The 26001-nt window shown below is 42.4% G+C and overlaps 1 protein-coding gene across 8 annotated transcripts in view; it reads right to left on the bottom strand.

Moving 5' to 3' along the window:
* The window catches only part of MLLT10 (MLLT10 histone lysine methyltransferase DOT1L cofactor), a 307092-nt gene that overhangs the window by 126573 nt on the left and 154518 nt on the right, over positions 1-26001 (bottom strand). For all 8 annotated transcript variants that reach the window (XM_077490949.1, XM_077490944.1, XM_077490945.1 and 5 more), the window contains one exon: positions 15384-15648. In XM_077490949.1, coding sequence (XP_077347075.1) covers positions 15384-15648 — 265 coding nt within the window. The remainder of the gene's footprint in view (positions 1-15383; positions 15649-26001) is intronic.

The following is a 26001-nucleotide window of genomic DNA, read 5'->3' as shown; positions in this document are numbered from 1 at the left end:
AGTAACAAAAATAAATAAATAAAATAATTTGGTCTTTTTTTTTTTTTTTTTTTTATTTGTTTAGCAGAAAATACAAATCCCAGAGGTGATCAAATCCCACCAAAAGAAAGCTCTATTTGTGGGGAAAAAATATTATAAAAATTTACTTTGGGTACAGTGTTGTATGACCGCAACTGTCAGTGTGACAGCGCTGAAAGCTGCAAATTGGTCTGGGCAGGAAGGAGTATAAGTGCCCTGTATTGTGGTGGTTAGTCATGGATTTTTATATTTTATTCCCTGAATATCATGCTTTGAGATGTATTTTGGATGATGCCATCTTGAATTTATTCTGTTGATTATGTTCATATGACTATTTATATCATTTTCTTTCGTCAATATGTCTACATTAATCATGTTTACTATACATTGTATGACTGTTTATTGATAAATTCATCATTTATTATTAAAACATATTAGCACTAATGTCAATGTTATCATTACAATTATTATTATCAGTGCTATTATGATTACCATTACGTTCGATATTATCAACTCCCATAAACTGATTAGATGTGTGGGGCAGTCAAGCAATCCATTGCATGATTGCGGCATCACATTGTACCAATTTGTATTAAATTATACATCATTTAATTAAATATAATTTTATTCTTTAATATTCACTGGATAGACATGCCTAGTGTAAAGTCCCACTACCGCTTCTTTTCCCTGCTTATTCCATAATAAATAGAAACCTGTAATAATGAAATACTTAGGTTGCCATTGCCGTTTCCTTGTAATAATCGTGGTTGCTTGTCCATTGCTAACCTTATTACTTTGTTAGTCAATGAGAGGAACAAAGTCTGCAACACGTGAAGTGAGAACTCCTGAACTAAATAATTGTTCAAATCATTGACTCCAGGCATTGAGTTTAACAGATTAGTAGAAAAGCCTCCAAACAAGCATTTTCTAAGTGGTTGTAAACCTCAGACATGAAATATGAACAAAGCATATCCCTCTATTGTGTGTCTCAATTAAGAGAACTAAGTGTAATTTCTGCCTGCTGCTTAGTTCCTCTGCTATCAACATGAGTCCCTTCTGAAAAGTTTTCCTGATACCAAGAGAAAAAAGGTGACAGGAGGGAATTCCAGCACACAGCCTGTAATTGACAGCCTCAGCTCTGTTCCTGCTTTGCATTTACTATTCATTCTTTATTGTTCCAAGTCATACTGTTTTTTTGGAGCCATTGCATCATGTGCTTGTAAACACACTGCAAGGTCATATGCATAAAGCAGTTAGCTCTGATAAGCACATAATATATAGAGTATATAGCCTATATTAAGGCTTACCTGTAGGTACTGGAAATGTCTCCTAAACCTCCACGGTTTAAGAGATATTTACAATAAAGCCGTGCGCCGATGTCTGTCGCATTGCGCACAGTGTGCAATTTCTAAAGGGCCGTGCCGTGACTGGCGGCTTCCGCACACATGCGCGGAAGTGATGTCATGCGACTCTGGCCAGTCAAAGAGCCGGAGTTCGCCGCCCCAAAAAAAGATGGACGCTCGCCGCTAAAGGGGACATCGGTGGCTTCGATTTCAGGTAAAGGACACATAATGGGCTAAATGACACATAATAGGCTACTATGCGATGCATTGTAGCCCATTATGCTTTACCTTTGCAGGGAAATAAAGAGGAAGTAAAACCCCATCAGGGTTTACTTCCTCTTTAACTTGACTTAAAGTGGTTGTAAAACCCTCTTTCTTTTTTTTTTTTTTTTTAAATAACAATGTCATACTTCCCTTCACTGTGCAGTTAGTTTTGCACAGAGTGGCCTCGATCCTCCTCTTCTGGGGTCCCCCGGCAGCCCTATGAGCTCCTCCTGGATAGTATAACCCCCTAGGAGAAGCGCTCTCCCGGGTGGGGGGGTCACTTTGCGGACATGCTCCCAAATCGAGCATTTGCTTCCATAGACCCAGAATGCAGGACTGGGGCCCGCTCCCCACATCATTGGATTTGATTGACAGCAGCGGGAGCCAATGGTGAAATGAAGGTGAATGATGCATAAAGGTGAAAAAACACAAGGGTTTACAACCCTTTAATGCATTCTATGCATGAAGATAAAAAGCCTTCTGTGTGCAGCCCCCCCCCCCCCACCCAATGTGTGCAGCACCACACAAGATCAACTTTGTGTGGTTTTAAGGCTCATTGAAAGATGCCATTTTGAGAGTACCCATTTTTTACAGATTTTTACCATCCAATAAAAATGTTTGCTAATGCACTAGGTGTGCGCGCCTTGCATTTTGCTTTGTTTTTGTCACTTCTATCGGCTCACTCCATTTGAGGATGGCAGTGTCCACCTACTTCTGGAAAATTGATGTCCTGTTGCTTTTTACCATAGAAGACTCCTTAGAGCTAGAAGTGACGTTTTTTTTTGTTTAACTTGTATATCCTAAAGAAACTTCCAGAAAGCTCCAGTTCCTGAATGGTGATGCAGATTGTTTACTGCTGGATAATACAACGGATGTAACAGCTAGCTTTCTGTTACTACACTAAGGGCAAGATGATGATTGATGATGATGCCCCTTTAGCGCCTAACATTTTTGGAATCAAAATTCTTGTGTTCCAATTAGTACAACATCTATGATTACATTTGTGCTTTCTGGATATTCTACGCTAAGCTGACTGTTTGAAAAAAACAAATACACACATACGCACAACATTGACACAAGTTTTCCAGCCCAATCTGGTCTTTGGCTTCCTCCACACTATTCACATATTGGTAGTAAATATTACAAGGACAGGCCTACTTTACACTGTGAAAGGAGAAGCTTTAAGACAACCGCTATTTTGTCACTTAATTAGCAGCTATGTAAAATGGTTTTCCATTAGCCGATCTGACTGTCACCATCTGTCTTTCTTTTACCCTTTTGTTTTTACAGCTGCTGTTAAGAGCTCATTAGGATTCTATAAGTTCTTCTAATCCTATATAGCGATGGAAAGGATTTCTCGAATTTCTTTTTGTTTCAACAGAAACTGAATTATGCTGAATGTGACATTTGAAAAGAAGTACAGTGGAGGAGGAATTATGGAGGAGCTGGATCCAGCAATGCGAGGCCCTGCCAAATGATTACAGCGTATTTCATGGTAGGAACGCCATGCAGGTATTTCACAGCAATGGAACATTTTATAGTAAACCTACACTGGGAGAACAATGGGGCCGACACTGATAAACCCCTTCTGAAAATGGAAGTTGCCTTGCTGTATCTGGCTTTCATAGTTTTGAATCGCAGACCCACAACAAACATGCAAGCCAATGGGGATGAAGACCTACAGTATCTCACAAAAAACTGAGTACACCCCTCACATTTTTATAAATATTTTATTCTATCTTTTCATGTGACAACACTGAACAAATGACACTTTGCTACAATGTAAAGTAGTGAGTGTACAGCTTGTATAACAGTGTAAATTTGCTGTCCCATCAAAATAACTCAATACACAGCCATTAATGTCTAACTGCTGGCAACAAAATTGAGTACACCCCTAAGTGAAAAAGTCCAAATTGGGACCAATTAGCCATTTTCCCTGCCCGGTGTCATGTGACTCATTAGGGTTACAAGGTCTCAGGTGTGAATGGGGAGCAGGTGTAGTAAATTTGGAGTTATCAATTTCACTCTCTCATAATGGTCACTGGAAGTTCAACATGGCACCTCATGACAAAACTCTGAGGACCTGAAAAAAAGAATTGTTGCTCTACATAAAGATGGCATAGGCTATTGCCAAGAGCCTGAAACTGAGCTGCAGCACTGTGGCCAAGACCATACAGCGGTTTAACAGGACAGGTTCTGCTCAGAACAGGCCTCGCCATGGTCGACCAAAGAAGTTGAGTGCACGTGCTCAGCGTCATATCCAGAGGTTATCTTTGGGGAAATAGTGTATGAGTGCTGCAGAGGTTGAAGGGGTGGGGGGGGGGGGGGGGGGGGGGGTCAGCCTGTCAGTGCTCAGACCATATGCTGCACACTGCATCAAATTGGTCTGCATGGCTGTCGTCCAAGAAGGAAGCCTCTTCTTAAGATGATGCACAAGAAAGCCGCAAACAGTTTACTGGTTCCAGCAATCCATGTCCTGTGGTCTGATGAGACCAAGAAAAACCATTTGGTTCAGATGGTGTCAAGCGTGTGTGGCGGCAACCAGGTGAGGAGTACAAAGACAAGTGTGTCTTGCATACAGTCAAGCATGGTGTGGGAGTTTCATGGTCTGGGGTTGCACAAGTGCTGCCAGTACTGGGAAACTATACTTCATTGAGGGAACCATGAATGCCAACATGTACTGTGACATACTGAAGCGGAGCATGATCCCCTCCCTTCAGAGACTGGGCCACAGGGCAGTATTCCAACATGATAACAACCCCAAACACCTCCAAGATGACCACTGCCTTGCTAAAGAAGTTGAGGGTAGAGGTCATGGACTGGTCAAGCATATCTCTGACCTAAACCCTAATGAGCATCCTCAAATGGAAGGTGGAGGAGCGCAAGGTCTCCAACAACCACCAGCTCGGTGATGGAGAAGTGGAATTCAGTGAAGCTCTGGTGAACTCCATGCCCAAGAGGTTGAAGGCAGTGCTAGAAAAAAAAAATGGTGGCCACACAAAATATTGACACTTTGGGCCCAATATGGACAATTTCACTTAGGGGTGTATTTACTTTTGTTGCCAGTGGTTTAGAAATGAATGGCTGTGTGTTGAGTTATTCTGAGAGGACAGCAAATTTACACTGTTATACAAGCTGTACACTCACTACTTTACATTGTAGCAAAGTATAATTTCTTCAGTGTTGTCACATGAAAAGCTATAATAAAATATTTACAAAAATGTGAGGGGTGTACTCACTTTTGTGAGAAACTATCTTTATACCAGTTTAGAATCAGATTCATATTGAAGCCAAAGCACCCATAAAGCTGCCAGGCAACTAGCATTTTTAGAGGTAGAGGTCATCAATGACAGCAGTATTTCCTTCATATCAAGTTTCTTTTCAAAAGATCTGGTCACTTTGCCATGCTCACCTGCTGTCCTGTTACTCCTTCCGAGCCATTGTACAATATGCAGTGCTTTCAACTGTGTAACCACCTCTTATGACGCAGTGCTTAAGCCGGCCATAGATTAATAAACTGCGTGACAGTACCTCACCTATTGACATCATCCCCACAAAACTACTTAAAGAATGCTCCAACATCGTGGCTCCAACCATAACCCACCTCATAAATCGATCATTCCACTAAGGGATTGTTCCCAGCATCCTCAAACAAGGCATAGTCAAACCTCTTCTCAAAAAACCAAACCTGGACCCTCAGGACCCAAACAACCGTAGACCAATTACAAGCCTCAACACCATTTCTAAGATCATGGAGAAAGCTGTAGTACATCAGCTACAACTTCACCTGGATACTCACAAACTCCTGGACCTGCTGCAATCAGGCTTCCGCCCGGGTCATGGAACAGAAGCAGCACTCCTTAAGATTTGGGACGATGCCCTCGAAACAGCAGATGACTGAGAGCCGTGTCTCCTCGTACTGTTAGACCTAAGTGCAGCGTTTGATAGAGTAGATCACAATACTCTACTCGTCCGCCTCACAGAAGTAGCCGGAGTCCAAGACATAGATCTCCAATGGTTCGTGTCCTTCCTAGGAAATCGGTCACAGACAGTGAAACTAGGAAAATTCCTCTCCGAATCTCGGGCAGTCACCTGCGGAGTCCCTCAAGGCTCTCCTTTGTCACCCGTTCTCTTCAACATTTACATTCGCTCTTACGCTGACGACACGCAACTTTATTTCCGGATCAATGGAAAAAAAGATCACCAACAACTTAAAAACTGCCTCAAATCAATAGAGGACTGGATGACCACCAACTCCCTCCAGCTGAACCAATCAAAGACAGAGCTTCTTATCTTACACCCAAATCATAAGCCCGTAACCAAAACCTCCTGGTCTCCACCAACCGTCTTTGGGCAGACTATCTCCCCAAAGACCAAAGCCAAGAGTCTCGGGGTTATTTTAGACGCACAAATGTCAATGGATGTGCAAATAGGAGCAGTAGTCAGTGGATCTCACCATCTGCTGCGCATGCTTCGCAGACTCATCCCTTTTATCCCAAGGAATGACAAAGCAGTGGTAGTTGGAACAATCATTAATTCACGACTGGACTACGCAAACTCGCTTTACATAGGATTACCACAATATCAACTTGCGCGATTACAACTGATCCAAAACACGGCAGCAAGGCTGATAACAGGAAAAAAACCTGGGAATCAATCTCTCCTTCGCTGAGGAGCTTACATTGGCTAACCGTAAAAAATTGGATCACGTTCAAGACCCTTTGCCTCACCCACAAATGCGTGCATAGAGAAGCTCCGCAATACCTAATGGAGAAAATAAATCATTACACACCAAACCGCAGTCTTCGATCAGCCAACAAAAACCTCCTCCTCGTGCCCAAAGCCCTGTATAAATCCAAGGGGGATCGGAGATTCGCTGTCCAAGGGCCTCGGCTATGGAATGTTCTACCAATCAACATCCGCCTGGAAGAAAATCACCTGGCTTTTAGGAAAAAACTCAAGACCTTCCTCTTTTAGCCGATGATCAAAGCTCGCCACAGCGCCTAGAGGCGATTCAGTTCGCATTGTGCGCTATACAAGTATTTCATTCATATGATACGATTTTCTTTCCCGTCATGGGTGACAGAAAATAAAATTGCTCGATTCACCCATCAACACAGCCAGTGTGCTATTGTGTTCTCCCACCGGGAGCTGTCCCTGCTGGGAGAACAAAATGATTAATGCTAGTGGCTACAGCCGCTAACAAAAATCACACCCTAAAGGTTTGACATGCTAGTTGTTGGAGTTCGAATATTGGCTGGTTCCACAGGGACCGGCGGAGATTTAAACTTTGTATGGACATGCTGATTGTATCCAAGTCAATCCATCGATAAACTTGGGTACAGTCAGTCTGCCTATACATGGTTTGAATCTTGGATGGTCCCTGCTGAACCAGCCAATATTCAAACTGTCCATGACCGGCTTTAGACCTAAGCAGCTAACCTCTAGGTCCCCAATAATGTCATATGATATGCATTAGGATCTCATCAACCCTGTAAAAACTCCATCATCAGAAATGGAGTTTATACAAGGTTTTCTCTCTCAGTACCAATGAAGGAACCAAGGGGGGTGAAGGAGAGCATAGGTGGGTCAAGAGGTGAACTTTCAAAAGGACTTTTTAACTCAGTCCTGAACGGGCAAAGTGACAGAGTCCCTTTGGAGTCTCCAGGAAAGAATAGGACTGAAGCCCCATACACATGTACCAAAATTCAGCCAGATCAGCAGGAAGCAGACAAATTTCAGTATATGTGTACTGCAGCCTGTTCAACAGAAGCTGGTAATGGCTTCTGTCAAATGGCCTTATTTGAAAACCAACATTCGATTAGAGCTTGCAGCGACTGCATGTGCAAATCTCTGTACTCTTATGGGGGTTGGGGGAGATCCCTGAATTGACATCACTTGTGTTGATGCAGGGATCTTTGTTTGGTCAACTGGTTGAAAAAAATAAAATAAAAAAAATCTGTACATGTATACCCAGCTTTACTGACAATTTGAACACAAGAGCCTGGACTAGTATCCAGAAACTAAAGCCCCTTTCACACTGGGGCGGTGCGGGCGTCGGCGGTAAAGCGCCGCTATTTTTAGCAGCGCTTTACCGTCATTTTAGTGGCGGTCTGCGGGCGCTAGCGGGGTGGTTTTAACCCCCGCTAGCGGCCGAAAAGGGTTAAAACCGCCCGCAAAGCGCCGCTGCGCGGTATTGCCGCGCTGTCCCATTGATTTCAATGGGTAGGAGCGGTTTAGGAGCGGTGAATACACCGCTCCTTCACCTCTCCAAAGATGCGGCTAGCAGGACTTTTTTCACTGTCCTGCCAGCGCACCGCTCCAGTGTGAAAGCCCTTCGGCTTTCACACTGGAGTGAAAGGGGCCGGTTTTTTTCAGGCGCTATTTTTAGCGCTGTAACGCCTGAAAACCGCCCCAGTGTGAAAGGGGCCTAAAGCTGGCTACACTATACAATTTTCCTTAGATTTTTTCCTTTAGATTTACCAAAACCATATAATATGAGATCAAACCTAAACACTTTCAATTTGTATGCAATCAGCACTACACAGTTGAAGGTAAATTTAAGAGGAAATTGAATAACAAATTGTATAATGTGTATCCACCTTAAAGCAAGTCCTTGCAGGCATGTCTGAGTATGTAGATCTATTTTCATATGGCCGTTTAAAAAAAAAAAAAAGAAAAAGGGGAACTTAACCCCACAGCTGTAACACAGAAGCTTGTCTAGGTAGAATTAGCTTAACGTGGTTGTAAACTTTAGACATAAAATATGAACAAAGCATAGTTACTTAGTAGGTGAGGTTGAAAAAAAAAAAATAGAATTTTTATAACAGCTTACCTGTAAAATCCTTTTCTTCGAGTACATCACGGGACACCGAGCCACAGTATTTACTGATGGGTTATATAGGCATCACTAGGTGATGGACACTGGCACACCCTAGACAGGAAGTTTAGCTCCCTATATAACCCCTCCCCTTACAGGGAGTACCTCAGTTTTGTAGCAAAGCAATATATGTGTATTAGAAGAGGGATGGGACCTCTATGTCCCATGATGTACTCGAAGAAAAGGATTTTACAGGTAAGCTGTTATAAAAATCCTATTTTCTTTATCACGGGACACAGAGTCACAGTATTTACTGATGGGATGTCCCAGAGCAATGCTATCTGAGGGGGGGGAGACAACAAAAGTAGGGTGCAATCAGACCTGAGGACCTTATACCACTGCCCGCAGCACACTGTGCCCAAAGGCGATATCCTCATGTCTTCTCACATGCACCTGATAGAATCTGGTCAATGTATGGTCTAAAGACCAAGCTGCGGCCTTGCAGATTTGAGCCATGGAGGCCTGGTGATGCACTGCCCATGAAGCACTAACAGCCCTTGTGGAGTGCGCTTTGACTTGAAAAGGTGGAACTTTCCTCTTTAAACCATAAGCTTGAACAATTACCTGTCAAATCCACTTAGCAATGGTAGACTGACACTGCCTGTCCTTTTTTAGGACCTTCAGGCAACACAAAACATCCGATTTGCAAATCTGAGCAGTCTCTTCCAAATAAGTTTTGAGTGCTCTCACTACATCCAGAGAATGTAGTGACTTTTCTTCCATAGAACAGGGATCTTGAAAAAAATTAAGGCAGAACAATATCCTGGTTTAGATGAAAACCTGAAACCACCTTCAGTAGAAAGCTAGGATGAGGACACGCAATACCACTCTATCCTTGTGCATGATTAAAAATGAGCTTCCTTGTCAAAAGGACCAAGGGAATATGTCCTACTGGCTCAAAAGGCTGTTTCTGTAATGCCGACAGAACTAAATTCAAGTCCCAGTGGTTTAGGGGAGCTCTAACCAGTGGATTAAGCCACATTACCCCCTGTATAAAGCTTCGAACCAAAGAATGCGAAGCAAGCGGACACTGAAACAATACCAACAAGGCCAAGACCTGGCCCTAGATAGTACTCAAGGCCACCTTCATCTCTAATCCCATTTGCAGAAAAGCAAGGATTCTCGCTATGACATACTTTCTGGGATGCCATCCCCTGGATTCATACCAGGAGACATATGCCTTCCAAACTCTATAATAAATGACTCTAGAAGCTGGCTTCCTTGCATTAATCAAGGTAGAAATTACTGTGCCTGAAAGCCCACGACTCTTTAGAATGTGGGTTTCAATAGCCAAACCATTAAATTTAGCGTTTGTAAGGTAGGATGAAAAACTGGTCCCTGAGATAGCAGGTCTGGACGTGGTGGTAGGGTCCATGGGGACCCTACCGCCATCTTCACTATTTCTGCATACCAAGATCTTCTGGGCCACTTCTTTTCCTGCTCGATCCTGCAAAGAAGTCGTGGTAGCACTGCAGCAGAATAGGAGGGAATGCATAAATCCGTGAGAACTGATGCCACGGAGTGAACAACGCATCTGTCCCGCATGCAAGTGGATCCCTTGTTCTTGACACAAAGTTGTCGATCTTGTCATTGAACCTGGAAGCCAACAGATCTACATCCGGGATCCCCCATCTTTGGCATATAGCCAGGGAGATGTCTGGGTGAAGAGACCATTCCCCTGGGAACAACTGCTGGCGACTTAAGTAGTCCACCTGCCAGTTCTCTACCCCTGGAATGAAGATTGTCGATATGCATAGTACATGCTTTTCTGCCCAGATTAGCATCTGGTTTACCTCTCCCTGGGCTGCACGACTCCTGGTGCCGCCTTTGTGATTGATATAAGCCACTGCTGTGGCATTGTCCGATGGGATACTGACAGGACAACCCTGCAACCTTGAATGTCCAGGCCTTCAGGGCTAGGTACGCTGCACGAATCTCTAGAATGTTGATGGGTAAGGTCCTCTAGGTTTTGGACCATTTCCCTTGAACAGTCATGTCTTCCAGAACTGCTCCCCAACCCGAAAGGCTGGCATATGTTGTTACTACCTTCCAGGTAACTGGTAAAAAGGATTTCCCTTTCCGTAGATTCTCGGGTACCAACCACCAACTGGGGCTCTGACGCACTATTGGTGACAAGCGCATCGGAAAATCTTGCGCCTGGACTTTCTTGTTCCAGACAGACAGGATACTGATTTGCAGCAGGCTCGAATGAAACTGAGCATAGGGAACCACTTCAAATGAAGCCACCATCTTTCCCAACAACCTCATACAAAGGCAAATAGAGGGACCCTTTCTTGCCCCGACTACTCCCACTAAGGGGGGGGGGGTTGGAGCTAAACTTTCTGTCTAGGGTGTGCTAGTGTCCATCATCACCTAGTGGTGCCTATATAACCCATTAGTAAATACGGTGGCTCGGTGTCCCAAGATGTACGCAAAAAAAAAAGACACCTATGTGTGTGATTATATGTCAGTATTATATTGTTTATCACTGTATGCTGCAGTCGTTCAAGTGCTTATCTAATGTTTTTTTCTAAATTATCGATGCTCCCCGCTGAAACCACCGCCTGTGGAAGGGAATGCCACACCCTTGCCGCTGTTACAGTAAAGAAGCCTTTACGCAATTTAACGTTAAACCTCTTTTGTTCTAATTTTCATGAGTGGCCACATGCCTTGTTAAACTCCATTCCGCAGAAAAGTTTTTTCACTATTGTGGGGTCACCAGTATGGCATTTGTAAATTGATATCATATTCCCTCTCAAGCATCTCTTCTACATGGAGAATAAGTTCAGTGCTCCTAACCTTTCCTCATAACCAAGATCCTCCAGAACCTTTATTAGTTTTGTTGCACTCCACTACTCGCTCCATTTCCAGCACAACCTTCCCGAGGACTGGTGCCCAGAATTGGACAGCATACTCCAGGTGAGGCCGGACCAGAGTCTTGTAGAGTGGGAGAATTATCGCTTTATCTCTTGAGGTAATCCCCTTTTAAAATGCATGCCAATATTCAGTTTGCTTTGTTAGAAGCAGCTTGGCATTGCATGCCATTGCTGAGCCTGTCACCTACTAGGACCCCCAGGTCCTTTTCCATCCTAGGTTCCCCCAGAAGTTCTCCCCCCCGTGAGTCGACTGCATTCATATTTTTGCCACCCAAATGGATTATTTTAAATTTTTCCACATTAAACCTCATTTGCCATGTAGTTGCCCACCCAATTAATTTGGTCAGATCTACTTGCAAGGTTTCCACATCCTGCGGAAAAGATATTGCCCTGCTTAGCTTAGTATCGTCCGCAAATACAGAGATTGAACTGTTTAACCCACCCATCCTCCGGGTTGCTTATGAACAAATGAAATAGGATTGGTTCAAGGACAGAACCCTGGAGGACCTCCCTTTCAACCCTGACCATTCCAAGTACTTCCCATTTATCACTACCCTCTGAACTTGCCCTTGTAGACAGTTTTTAATCCATGTACTCACGCTATGGTCCATGCCAATGGACCTGATTTTATACAGTAAACGTTTATGGGGAACTGTGTCAAATACTTTAGCAGAATCCCAGATACACCATATCTACGGGCCTTCCTTTATCTAGATGGCAGCTCACCTACTCATAGAAGATTAATAGATTGGTTTGGCAAGACTGATTCTTCACGAATCCATGTTGATTACTGCTAACAATAACATTTTTATTACTAAAACCTTGTATATAGTCCCTCATCATCCCCTCCAAGAGCTTGCATACTATGGATGTTAGGTTAACTGGTCTAATTCCCAGGGATGTATTTTGGCCCTTTTTTAAATATTGGTGCTACATTGGCTTTTCTTCAATCAGCTGGTACCATTCCAGTCAGTAGACTGTCAGTAAAAATTAGGAACAATGGTCTGGCAATTACTTGACTGAGTTCCCTGAGGACCCCCGGGTGTAAGCCGTCTGGTCGCGGTGACTTATTAATGTTACGTTTCTCAAGTCTATTCCTAATTCTGTCCTCTGTTAGCCACGAAGATGCTTCCTGCGATGTCTCATGAGGAAAAACATGGCAGCTTTGGTTACTGAAGCACCCCCCCAATTCCCTCGTGAAGACTGAGGAGAGAAATAAATTCAATACCTTCGCCATCTCACCATCCGTTGTAACCAGATTCCCTTCATTCTTTATAGGGTCAATATGGTCTGGTATCTCTCTTTTACTGTGTATATACTTAAAGAATTTCTTGGGATTTTTTTTGCTCTCCTCCCCTGTATTTTGTGTTCTATCTTAGCCACCCTAATTGCACCCTTACATTTCTTGTTGCATTCTTTGTAAAGTTTGAATGCTGCTGATGATCCCTCAGCCTTGTATTTTTTGAAGGCCTTCTCCTTTGCTTTTATATGCATTTTTTACATTGGAGTTAAGTCATCCAGGACTTTTGTTCGCCCTTTTAAACTTATTTCCCAATGGGATGCACTGGCTAATGCCCTTCTTTAATATGCTCTTAAAGCAAACCCATCTCTCCTCCATGTTCTTTGTTTCTAAGATTTTATCCCAATTAATATCTTCCGTCTTTGTATTTCCCTTGCGTTTCCCATTTGTGTGATTTATACTGAAGCTAATTGACCTGTGATTGCCGTTTCCTAAATTGCCCCATATTTCCCCATCCGTGATCAGGTCTGTATTGTTGGTAATCGGTAGGTCTAGTAACGCTTTGGTTCTAGTTGGCGCATCTACCATCTGATCCATGAAATTGTCCTGCAAGACATTTAGGAACTGGCGAGCCTTAGACAAATGTGCGGTTCCTTCCGCCCAGTCTATATCTGGATAATTAAAGTCCCCCATTATGATGACACTTCCCATCCTTGCCGCTAATCCAAATTGTGAAAGGAGGCAAGTCTCCCCCCTCCCCCCTCAGGTTAGGGGGCCTATAGCATACTTCCAGTATTACTTTCCCCTTAGTTTCCTCCCTTTGGCGCTCTACCCGTAAGGATTTCACTTCCTCTCTAGCTCCCTTAGTGATGTCATCTCTCACATTCACTATTCTTGATATACAGGCATACCCTTCCCCCTTCTTTACCCTCTCTATCCATGCGATAAAGGGAAGACCCTTGAATGGTTGCCAGCCAATCATGAGAGCTGTTGCGCCAAGTCTTTGAAATTCCCACAAAATCGAAATCCTCCTCGTACAAACTTATCTCTAGTTCTCCCATCTTGTCTCCCAGGCTCCTGGCATTGGTGAACATGCCACGTAGTTTGTACCGGTCACATAATGTCTTCTTATTGGGCGTTCCAAGGTTGCAAACAGGACTCATTACTATACTTACCTTGGGTTTATGTGCTTTAGTCAACCTACCAGTAATGCCGCCAATAATACCCTCAGGAATACGTTCCGCACTGACTATCTCTACCTCTGGACCCTCTCCCCATCGCCTAGTTTAAAGCCCCTCTAACTTTTTGGCCATCTTCACTCTCAGCAAATCTGCACCCTCCTTATTTAGGTGCAGTCCGTCCTTTATATAGAAATGGTGACCGACTGAGAAGTCGGCCCAGTTCTCCAGGAACCCAAACCCCTTCCACACCAGCTCAGTATTTCTGAGAATACTACCTTGGAGGTCCTTATCCTCAATTTAGCTCCTAAGTCCCTAAAATCGTTCTTTAGGACACTCCATCTTCCTTTGACTTTGTTGCCAACGTGCGCCATGACAGCTAGGTCTTCCCCAGCACCTCCCAGTAATCTGCCCACAGATCTGTGATGTGCCAAACACGAGCACCCGGTAGACAGCATACAGTTCGGCGCTTCAGGTCTTTGTCACAGATTGCTCTCTGTCCTTCTAAGAATTGAGTCCCATTTCCTTTCCCTTTGCTTCCCCTCACTCTCACTGGAGTTCTTCCCCTGGCAGCTAGGGGAGTCCCTTAGCTCCAGCACTGCTGGTCCCTAACTGGTTTCACCAATGTCACTTAACAGGGTGTACTTATTGAGATATTCTGGCCTGGGATCTGCCTCACTGACACTTTCCCCTCTACCCTTCCTGACTGTCACCCATCTACTCTTTTCTAGTGCCTGCACCTCTTTGCCTTCACTCGCCTCTGTGCTGGCCCCTGCATATCCATCTAGTGTGTACTTTTCTCAATTAGGAACACCGTCATTTCTGCCTGCTGCTTCAATCCTCTTCTATCAATCACATTTTCCTGACAGCAAGAGAAAAATGGTGACAGGGAGGGATCTCAAGCTGATTGACAGCCTCAGCTCTTTCCTGTGTGCTGTGTAAACGGGGGTGTGTCCATTCCATCCAATAAGCTCTCAGAGCTCTCCTCACTGATGTCTGCAAAGTATAATTTCACCTCTCCGTCCCTTTTTTTTCTGACCGCTCAGACATCCTTTATAAATTCTGGACTTTGGATGTAGAGAACTGAAGCCTACAGATAAACAGTTATATCTTATGTAGCAGGATTTGTTTAATACCCGTATATTACCTGCGGCCAGTCACTTCACTGTGTATATGTAAGGGTTGACAACCACTTTAAGCTTGTCATACACTGAAAAAATTTCAGACAGATCCTGATAAACTGAATGAAATTCGCTCAGTGGATCACCTTGTCAGTCCAGCTTCATTCAGCAAAGGTCAATTATTCAATCAAATTTTGTCGAAGGAGAATGATGGAAAATTGTGGCCTAACAGTGGGTGTATCCAATCAAATGTAGCCACTGTTAGGGCATTCTGATTGCTGTGACAATACAATAGTCCAGCAGGGGGATTCATCAATCTGCACCATTTAGAGTATCTAACAGTGTACAGCCAGCATTGATTTATTGCAAACCGCATGTAAAAGATGACTAGTTTAATTTGAGCATTAATGAAACAACCTACTTAATCGCCCCTTATGTTAGGACACAGTAATTTCAGTATTACCTTGTTGGAATGGACTGGTAGCTGCAGCAGATCCTGTAGAATTCCTTGTACCAGCAGACTTGCGTCCTCTTTGCATGGAGTTGGGGCTTGCAGTCTTCTTTGTTTTTCCCTCTGATGTGCGTGCTTCCAGTGCATCTTTCACACTTGAGGGATGTGCAGAAACCTCCTGGAAATTTGCATTTGTAAACCGCGCTGTTGTTTCCTCCAAACGCTTTACTGAGCTTGTGACAGAGTTGTTATTGTTGTTGGCGCTGCTGGTATAGGACTGAATGGTGGAGAGAAAAGAATACATTTAAATATGCAATTAGGATATAACAAGGGATACAGGAAGTTCTATTCTCCTACTCTGTACTCATCCCTGTCTCATGCTATACTGTAATCTATTTACCTACCAAGGACAGGTTTATCAAAAACAGATATTTCAATTTAAGGTGGATGCTAAAATTGTACCCCCCAGTGTCTCTCATGGATAGATAAAGGGAGATAAGTTCAGACTGCAAAGAAATGGATTGGGATGGATGGGACGTACAATTCTTTCATCTGAAATTTCTGCGAGTCTCCTGCTGCACAGGGTTTGTGATCGCACGAAAGCTACCTAGATGCAGAAAATAACACGCTTAACATAAGGCTTTAAGGGAGTGAGGGCAAAATGTTTTTGTCAGGTCCTCTTAAAAACCACCATGTCAGCCATTTTCGATATTTCAAGATTAAGTTGATCCTACTTGCTCTTAGCGCAACCCCTGTGAGATGCGCTGCTCAATGTACATTCCCAGCAAAACTAGGTGCCAGAATGAATGAGCTCCTATGCGTGGGAGTTGAGGCATTCTAGCCTGACCCACCTAGAAGGTCGAAGATCCCAAACTTGGAAGATGACGAGGTGAAAACGTTGGCGACAGTGAGGGAGTGAAGAGAGAGAAGTTTGGTTGCTCTTTAACCTTGACAGAAGTCGCAGCTCCATGTAAAGCCTAGCCTAAGATTCAAGGGGGATCCACAAGTATCAACAATGTCGTACAGGCCCAAGATTTACTACCTTCATGCATTCTATGCATGAAGGTAAAACACCTTCTGTGTGTAGCAGACCCCCCTAATACTTACCCGAGCCCCATCTCAATTCAGCACGATGTGCACAAGAGCAGCAGCTCCTCCAGGCCTTTTCCTCCTTGTTGTCTCCCACTACCGTCAATCATAGCTAGTGAGCCAATGAGGAGAGAGTGGGGGTGGGGCTAAGCTGCATTTTGTGTGTGAATGGACATGCAGAGCAGCAGCTCAGAAGCAAGCCTGCTCGGGTGCCACCATAGCAAGCTGCAAGGAGCGCTGGCGGGGTACCTAAAGAGAGGATGATCAGGGCTGCTCTGTGCAATACCACTACACAGAGCAGGTAAGTATAACATGTTTCCTATTTAGTTGATTGAATTGTATGTGTGAATAAGAAGTCAGGTATGTAAGTAAGGGTAGGATGTTAGGATTAAGCACAAGAACACATAATATAGGGAAATAGAAGTTAGAAAGGTTTATAGGAATTGTTGATATTATGAAATTAAACTGTAATCTTAATATATTTGAGGAGTATTTGTGGATTTTGTATATGTTTAAAATGTAAAAAAAAAAAAAAAGTTAAATAAAGATTAAAAATAAATAAAATAGCTAAATATATAAAGGTGCATACAAAACTAGTGCTAAAGATATAATTAACTAATTAGTTGCACGTGGCGCTGTTACCTGTGTGCCTTTCAGTCAACACTCCCTAATCTTCTAGAAAATCATATCCCACATCATACAAAATGTGATAAATAATAAACACTTAGGTAAATACCCAAATTTACATTTAGATTAAGTATACAGTGACATAAATGAGCAAACGTGAATATAGTCCATCCGCCAAATACTAAAAAAAAATCTAGAATGTATAAAAAAAAATATATTATCTATAAAAATAAACCAAAAAAAATTATATATAATATCCAAATAATAAAGAGTCTTTTTATAGAAGCGTGAGCAAGTCTCCAGTGTTTAAATCTCCTTATACACGTGACTCCTTCACCACACCATCCGTGCTTAATGACCCCCCTTCGTGAAAAAACTCACCAAATGCTAAGCCTTACACTCTCGTGTGAGGCAAAAGGGCTTGCAACAGATCTCTCAAGATGTAATTCAGATATCAGCACATCCGATTTTATCTTCTCCAATTGCGTACTTCAATGTGTATATATGAATACCTCAAAGATAAATCACAGAGGGAGACCCCAATAGTGTAATACTGCAATCACTCTTTAATGTAAAAAATCGCACTCTTTATGCACTCACATGAACTTAAAAGTGTAAAATCACTTCAAAAGGATAAAGAAACTTGCTTCACAAATCCACTCCACAACAGCATTCTGAATACGTCGGGGCATTGGTGGTCACAGCGGACTTATTAGATACGGTACTGGATCACTTAATCTCACCCCTCCTCGTGCGTCCCGCCTGGTCCCACACAGCAGGTCCGTTCGAAAAAGGCGCCTTCAGATCAGATGATTCAGTTCACTTAGTCCTGTACCTCCTTCCCAGCTCCGTGTATGTCAGCTCAATGTTCACCAGATAGCCACGCCCCCGACATGTTTCGTCATATCAGACTTATTCATGGGATAATCCCATGAATAAATCTGATATGACGAAACATGTCGGGGGCGTGGCTATCTGGTGAACATTGAGCTGACATACACGGAGCTGGGAAGGAGGTACAGGACTAAGTGAACTGAATCATCTGATCTGAAGGCGCCTTTTTCGAACGGACCTGCTGTGTGGGACCAGGCGGGACGCACGAGGAGGGGTGAGATTAAGTGATCCAGTACCGTATCTAATAAGTCCGCTGTGACCACCAATGCCCCGACGTATTCAGAATGCTGTTGTGGAGTGGATTTGTGAAGCAAGTTTCTTTATCCTTTTGAAGTGATTTTACACTTTTAAGTTCATGTGAGTGCATAAAGAGTGCGATTTTTTACATTAAAGAGTGATTGCAGTATTACACTATTGGGGTCTCCCTCTGTGATTTATCTTTGAGGTATTCATTTATACACATTGAAGTACGCAATTGGAGAAGATAAAATCGGATGTGCTGATATCTGAATTACATCTTGAGAGATCTGTTGCAAGCCCTTTTGCCTCACACGAGAGTGTAAGGCTTAGCATTTGGTGAGTTTTTTCACGAAGGGGGGTCATTAAGCACGGATGGTGTGGTGAAGGAGTCACGTGTATAAGGAGATTTAAACACTGGAGACTTGCTCACGCTTCTATAAAAAGACTCTTTATTATTTGGATATTATATATAATTTTTTTTGGTTTATTTTTATAGATAATATATATTTTTTTTATACATTCTAGATTTTTTTTAGTATTTGGCGGATGGACTATATTCACGTTTGCTCATTTATGTCACTGTATACTTAATCTAAATGTAAATTTGGGTATTTACCTAAGTGTTTATTATTTATCACATTTTGTATGATGTGGGATATGATTTTCTAGAAGATTAGGGAGTGTTGACTGAAAGGCACACAGGTAACAGCGCCACGTGCAACTAATTAGTTAATTATATCTTTAGCACTAGTTTTGTATGCACCTTTATATATTTTGATAGTTTGTAAGAAGTGGCAGCTAAGGTGTAGAATTCGTGTCATTTAAGCGCTGTGGTGATACACTAGGTAAAGGGTTCGGTGTGTGTGTAACCTTAAATAAAATAGCTACTTTAAGGCACCACAAGCAGCTACATTAGAACATCTGAGCCAGGTCAAGATCACTTTAAGGGCAGGTGACCAAGACATAGCTTAGAAGTCAGACTCCTGTAATAAAGTGAAAATAAATCAAAGAGGGGAACAGAAAAAAGGCTTTCTGGTTAATAGTAAGGTAATAGTGCATACATTGTATTACAGAAACATATTTCTAAATGTTTAAAATGGCTGACAGGTTCACTTTAATCCCCCAGGGGACTTCACTTTCAGTACACAACGTAAAAAAAAAAAAAAAAAATTAAAACAAAATAAAAGTGTCATCAATGGTTTGTATATTTAGAAAAAGTGAAGCACACAGACTATTCTACACTGTAGCTGGGATCTGAAATGACCTGTGCACCACTGTGAAATGCTGAAATCCCTTTCACGGTGCAGCATAGCCCATAACGGCTTAGAAGCCCTGAAAATCACTGCTTGTTAGGTTGCCACAGCAACAAAATTTTACTGGACAACAAAGAAAAATCCTGCTTGGCCAATTTAAAATCCACAGGAATATGGATGCAAGGAGTCAGCCTGGATACACGCATATGGCTTGGTGTGCAAGTGCTGCAGTAGGACAGTAACTACAGGAGAACAGCACAGTCTGACTGCAATATGTTGCTGTCAAAGGTTATCCAATATATACAGTGCCTTGAAAAAGTATTCATACCCCTTGACATTTTCCCCATTTTGTCACGTTACAACCAAAAATGTAAATGTATTGTATTGGGATTTTATGTGATAGACCAACACAAAGTGACACATAATTGTGATGTGTAAGGAAAAGATACATTTTTGAAACTTTTTTACAATACGTGAAAAGTGTGGGGTGCATTCGTATTTAGCCCCCCCGATTCAATACTAGTAGAACCAACCAACTTTCACTGCAATTACAGCCGAAAGTCAATTTGGGGATGTCTCTACCAGCTTTGCACATCTAGAGTGATATTTTTGCCCTTTCTTCTTTGCAGAATAGCTCAAACTCTGTCAGATTGGGTGGAGAGCGTCTGAACAGGAATTTTCAATTCTTGCCACACATTCTCAATTGGATTTAGGTCTGAACATTGACTGGGCCATTCTAACACATGGATATGCTTTGATCTAAACCATTCCATTGTAGCTCTGGCTGTATGTTTAGGGTTGTTGTGCTGCTAGAAGGTGAACCTCCGCCCCAGTCTCAAATCTTTTGCAGACTCTAACAGGTTTTCTTCTAAGATTGCCTTGTATTTGGTATCATCCATCTTCCCATCAACTCTGACCAGCTTCCCTGGCCATGCTGAAGAAAAGCATCCCTACAACATTTGGCCGCCACCATGTCTCACGGTGGGCATGCTGTGTTCAAGGTGATGTGCAGTGTTAGTTTTCCGCCACACACAGTGTTTTGCTCAAGTTCAATTTTGGTCTCATCTGACCAGAGCACCTTCTTCCACGTTTACCGTGTCCACCTACATGGCTTCTTCCAAACGGTACTTCTTATGGCTTTCTTTCAACAATGTCCTTGTTCTTGCCACTCTTCCATAAAGGCCAAAACTGTGGAGTGCACGACTAATGGCTGTCCTGTGGACATACTCTCCCACCTGAGCTGTGGATCTCTGCAGCTCCTCCAGAGTTACCATAGGCCACTTGGCTTCTTCTCCGATTAATGCTCTTCTTGCCCGGCCTGTCAGTTGTTCCATACTCTTTCCATTTTTGGAGGATGGATCGAACAGTGCGCTACGAGATGCTCAAAGCTTGGGATGTTTTTTTTCCTTTATATCCTAACCCTGCTTTAAACGTCTCCAAAACTTTATCCCTGACCTGTCTGGTGTGTTCCTTACCCTTCTTGATGCTGTTTGTTCACTAATGTTCCCTAACAAACCTCTGAGGGCTTCAACAGAACAGCTGTATTTATACTGAGATTAAATTACACAGGTGGACTCTATTTACGAATTAGGTGACTTCTGAAGGCAGTTGGTTCCATTAGACTTTAGGGGTATCAGAGTAAAAGTGGCGGAATACAAATGCACACCACACTTTTCAGATATTTTCTTTGTAAAAAAAAAAAAAAAATGAAACCCATTCAATTCCCTTCAAATGCAAAAACAATGACAGTCTCTGATTTGCAAACTGATTACATTGCAGGTCTTACAATGTAGTCGTGCATAAGTCAAGCAATCCAATGCATTGACACCTTTTCCTAAATCCAAGGCAAGATGGAACTTTTTTATTTATGGAATGAAAGAACAATGATTTAGGGTTGCAAAGGACCCCTTTATGGAAGTGTGACCCACGGTTGCAAACCATTGTGTATTTCCCATAGTGCTTATGGGAAGTCCTCACACTACAACACTGTACCATCTACCATTAGAGTGATTGCTTCCCAATGACTGGTTCTCCCTCCATCTTCCAAATTTTGCACCCATGTATACCAAATCAAACCTCGGGGGGGGGGGGGACCACCAACATGTCATATTTTCCAAAACCATTCACAGCATCACAGTGGAGACGAATAAGTGTATATGCCTTTTCAATGGCTTTAAACTAGTCAATATAACCGTGACAGCAGTTAAAAAGTAACTCACCTAAGTTAAAATATAATACAATTAGCACCTCTAAAGACACATTATGGAAGTGTACAGCAATACTGGTTATGGTCAGTAGTGGACCAGGTGATAGTGATCATAAGAGCCAATAAAAGTGTAACCCTGAGTTCGTTTAACCTCTCGGATTCAACATATTACACCTTTTCCAGGTAGTTTTCCAGTGCCATGATACTTTGACTGACAATTACCTAGTCATGCAACGCTGTACCCAGATTAATTCTACATCAAGTTTTTTTTATTGATTTCTTCTTTTTTTACTATTATACTTATTTTTATTTGTTACAATATATAGGAGAATTTTTTTTTTCTGGGAGGGGGGGAAGGTCTTGCTTTCAATTAGAACACATATGTATTAGTCAAATGACAGATCCCCAGCTAGGACTGGTTGCTTTTGGTCACAGAGCGTATAGCTCTGTTAAAGAGGACTTTTGTATGCACATCACTATAGAGTACACTTCTGTACTTATGTGAGCCTGTAAATGTGATGTATTAAGTGGTTTTGTACATGTATGCAGTAAGCTGCCATTATTCACCATGTATGTGCACTCCTGGACTGCCCTGGATTTGCCGACATTTTACATAATTCTTCTGCATGGCCTGAAATGCCATTGGGGGTGAAAGGAGTAGGTAGTCTGTATGTAAACACAGCCAGAATTTACACATGTGATTGCTGTGACTGCTTCACAGTCATCACAGTGCACAGAGCCACTCTGATTGGCTATTTGGATTTTCCTGAGACGTGTGCTCTAAAAACAAGGACGTTTACAGGCGTCAACCACCAGCTGTATATTCAGTGTGGCCAGTCTAGAGGTGATTAGAAAAATAAAACATAAAAAAATGAATGATAAAATATTTTATAATCTAATGCAGCCTTTTTCAACCAGGCTGAATTAAGGTTTCTTTAGGGGTGCCTACAAATTGATCAAAAATTGTATACAAGCCAGCCTTTTAGTTGCACAAAGCCACAGGTTTTCATTATGCACCATTACAACTTTCTAGACACTGGCATCCTAACAACCAATGATGTCATCAATTGATAAGAAGGATGTCTGGCACCTCCACAGGATCCTTGTTTAACTTTCCTCTGCCCTTCTCCCTCAGCACTGGGGTCACATTAGCAGATAAATAGAGAAAGATTGAGGGAGAAGAGAAACATTGGCATACTAGTCTGTACCAGTTTGCAAAAGTGTATTTGCTTTGGAAGAATAAATCCCCTCCAACGTTGGGTGTCCCACGCGTGTGGATGTTGCTGCGTTGTAAAAACTATTCTAATATATTTTTTCATATTTCAGAATGGGGTGCCTCAAGACTGTCCATAATTTTAAAGGGTGCCTTGACTGAAAGAAAAAAAAAGTCGAAAAACACTCATCTGATGTTACTAAAAATCAGCTTCAACCTGCAGCCACCCCGTGTTTTTTTTTTTGTTTTTTTTTTTAAGGTTTATTTATATAATATATATATATATATATATATATATATATATATATATATATATATATATATATATATATATATATATATATATATAAAATATTAAAGCATAATGACTGGGGTCATTCCTTGAGTTCCAAAAAGTTGTTATACTTTAAGGCCTCATACACACATTGCTCATTAAAATGCCTTTCTCCAACAGGAGAAAATCAGTGTTATAAACTCGCATCAATCATTTGGGCATTCATTTGTTTCATTGGCCAGAATAATTTTTTTTTTCTTCTGACAATTGATAGTAAAGCGGAGTTCCACCCAAAAGTTGAACTTCCACTCATTTGTCTCCGAAGCTGCAATATTTGTAGCTGTCAGTGGCTGTACGCAGGTATTCCATTGTTAAAAAAAAAAAAAAAAAAAAACGTGCAATGGAAGTAGGTATATATTCCCGAACACAGACCCTTTGTATCCAAGGTTGCACGTCCATATGCATGTACAAAAGTAATGGTACACACCCCCATGCAGCTATTGATTTCTATGGGCAGCCCTATGCTGCATTTTTTGCTCCTGGGCAGGGAAATATGACAGAGATTTATGTTGAATGGCACCAGTCATTCATGTGCAAGAGGCCTAAAATTCAAATAGCATGTTCTTACTTTTTCTTTCTCGGGCCGATTTTCCCTGTGTCCCCTTCTACAAATCAGTTCTCGTGCTAGTTTTTGAAAAATTAGCAAAAAGCAGTTTTATGGCAACCATGGTTTTAGATGGACTTTGATGTGAAAGTTTAACTAAAGAAAAACAAAATCTGATTTAGAGATCTGTGCATCTGTATTCCTGGCCAGACAAGTGCAACAGTTTGCAAAGTTTTGAGATAGATTACCGAAAAGGAGACCGATTTTAACTTTAAACAGACACACAATTAGGAAGTGGTCAGGGTCAGGTTTCATTCAGTCACAACACAACTTTTGAGCTGTTGAGGGTGGAATTACCTTGTAGTAAATCTGTAGCACAATCTGTCTCACTGTTCCCGTTTAGGAACGCTTTCATGTGCGACAGAACTGATAAATATCCCCCTATGTATCCTCTGCAATAAATGCTTCCTACCCGCCTGTTCGCAAAATTTGCCCAGCTCAGTGTACGTCTGACATACCTCAGTGCCGGGATTAATTAACTACTTTGTACATGTGTAGTAGTTACACCATCCAATGCCAGCCACTCAAGAAGGTAAAAAATGGCAAACCCAGAAAAATGGACTAGTGGATGTTGCATTGCAACTGTGGGGAATGAGCTGATGGAAGTGGTAGGAGATTAATTGGAGACATGATAGGCTTCCCTGAAGAGATGAGTTTTCAGGTTTTCAGTTTTCCTGAAGGTAGCAAGAGTAGGGGATAGCCGGACCAGTGGAGGTAGCAAGTTCCAGAGGATGGGAGAGGCTCTGGAAAAATCCTGGAGATGAACATAGGAGGAGGAGAAGAGAGGTCTTGAGAAGAGCGGAGGGGACGATTTGGGTGATATTTGGAGACAAGATTAGTGATGTAGCTCGGGGCAGAGTTGCGAATGGCATTGCATGGTGTGGTTAGTATTTTGAATTTCATTCACTGGGTGATTGGGAGCCAATGTAGGGATTGGAGGAGAGGGTTGGCAGACACTGAGCAGTTGGTAAGGTGGATAAGTCTGGCAGCAGCATTCATGATAGACTGTAGAGGGGATAGCCTATGGAGAGGCAGGCCAATGAGAAGGAAGTTGCAATCGTCAAGGCGAGATATAACAAGGGAGTGAATGAGGAGCTTGGTCGTTTCATTTGTTAAAAAGGGGAGAATTTTAGAGATGTTACGGAGGTGAATTCCACAAACTTTTGACGATTGGACTTGGGGCTGAAATAACAAATCAGTCTAGGATTATACCTAGTACCCTGGCACGAGGGGAGGGCCTGATGGTTGCATTGTTGATTTTGATGGAAAAGTCATAGAGGGGGGGCATGTGCAGGGGGGAATATTTATAGCTCAGTTTTAGAGAGAGTTAGCTTAAGGAAGTGGTGTGACATCCATGCTGATAGGTCAGTTAGCAAGTTAGTAATGCGAGAGGAGACTGCAGGACTCAGGTGAGGAGTAGACAGATAGATTTGGGTGTCATCGGCGTATAAGTGGTATTGGAAGCCGTGGGCAGTTATCAAGTGACCAAGGGAGGAGGTGTAGCTAGAGAAGAGAAGGGGTCCAAGAACAGAGCCTTGGGGGGCCCCCCACAGAAAGAGGCAATGGAGAGGAGGAGACAGAGTTGTAGGTGACACTGAAGGAGCGCTGTGATAGATAGGCAGAGAACCAGGATAGAGCAGAATCTCGGAGGCCAAGGGAATGTAGTTTATTGAGGAGGAGCGGGTGGTTAACAGTATCAAAGGCAGCAGAGAGGTCAAGTAGTAAGAGTATGGAGTACTGACTGTTGGTTTTAGCAGTTAGTAGATCGTTAGTGAGTTTTAGTAAGGCAGTTTCCGTGGAGTGCTGCGAGTGAAAGCCAGACTGTAATGGGTCAAGAAGGTTATTTTCACTGAGGTAGGAGCTCAGACGGTTGTAGACTAAGCATTCTAGAAGTTTTGAGGTGAATGGGAGCAATGAGATAGGTCTTAAGTTGTTCTGGTTGGTGGGGTCCAGTGAGGGTTTTTTAAGTATGGGGGTGATCTGAGCATGTTTTAGAGGGGAGGGGAAGGTGCCACTTGAGAGGGAGAGATTGAAGATGTGAGTGAGGGAGCATAGGATAGAATTAGAGGGTGATCTTAATAGTTGTGAGCGAACAGGATCCAAGGGACAATTGCTTAGGTGAGCATCTGAGAAAAGTTTTGTAACCTCTTCAGTAGTAGCCAATTCAAAA

The sequence above is a fragment of the Lithobates pipiens genome, unplaced genomic scaffold (assembly GCF_037356315.1).
Source record: "Lithobates pipiens isolate NorthernLeopardFrog02 unplaced genomic scaffold, aLitPip1_a1.2 Scaffold_19, whole genome shotgun sequence".
Taxonomy (NCBI): Eukaryota; Metazoa; Chordata; class Amphibia; order Anura; family Ranidae; genus Lithobates; species Lithobates pipiens.
Note: the sequence above shows the minus strand (reverse complement) of the source record. Positions and strands in the feature narration are given on the sequence as shown.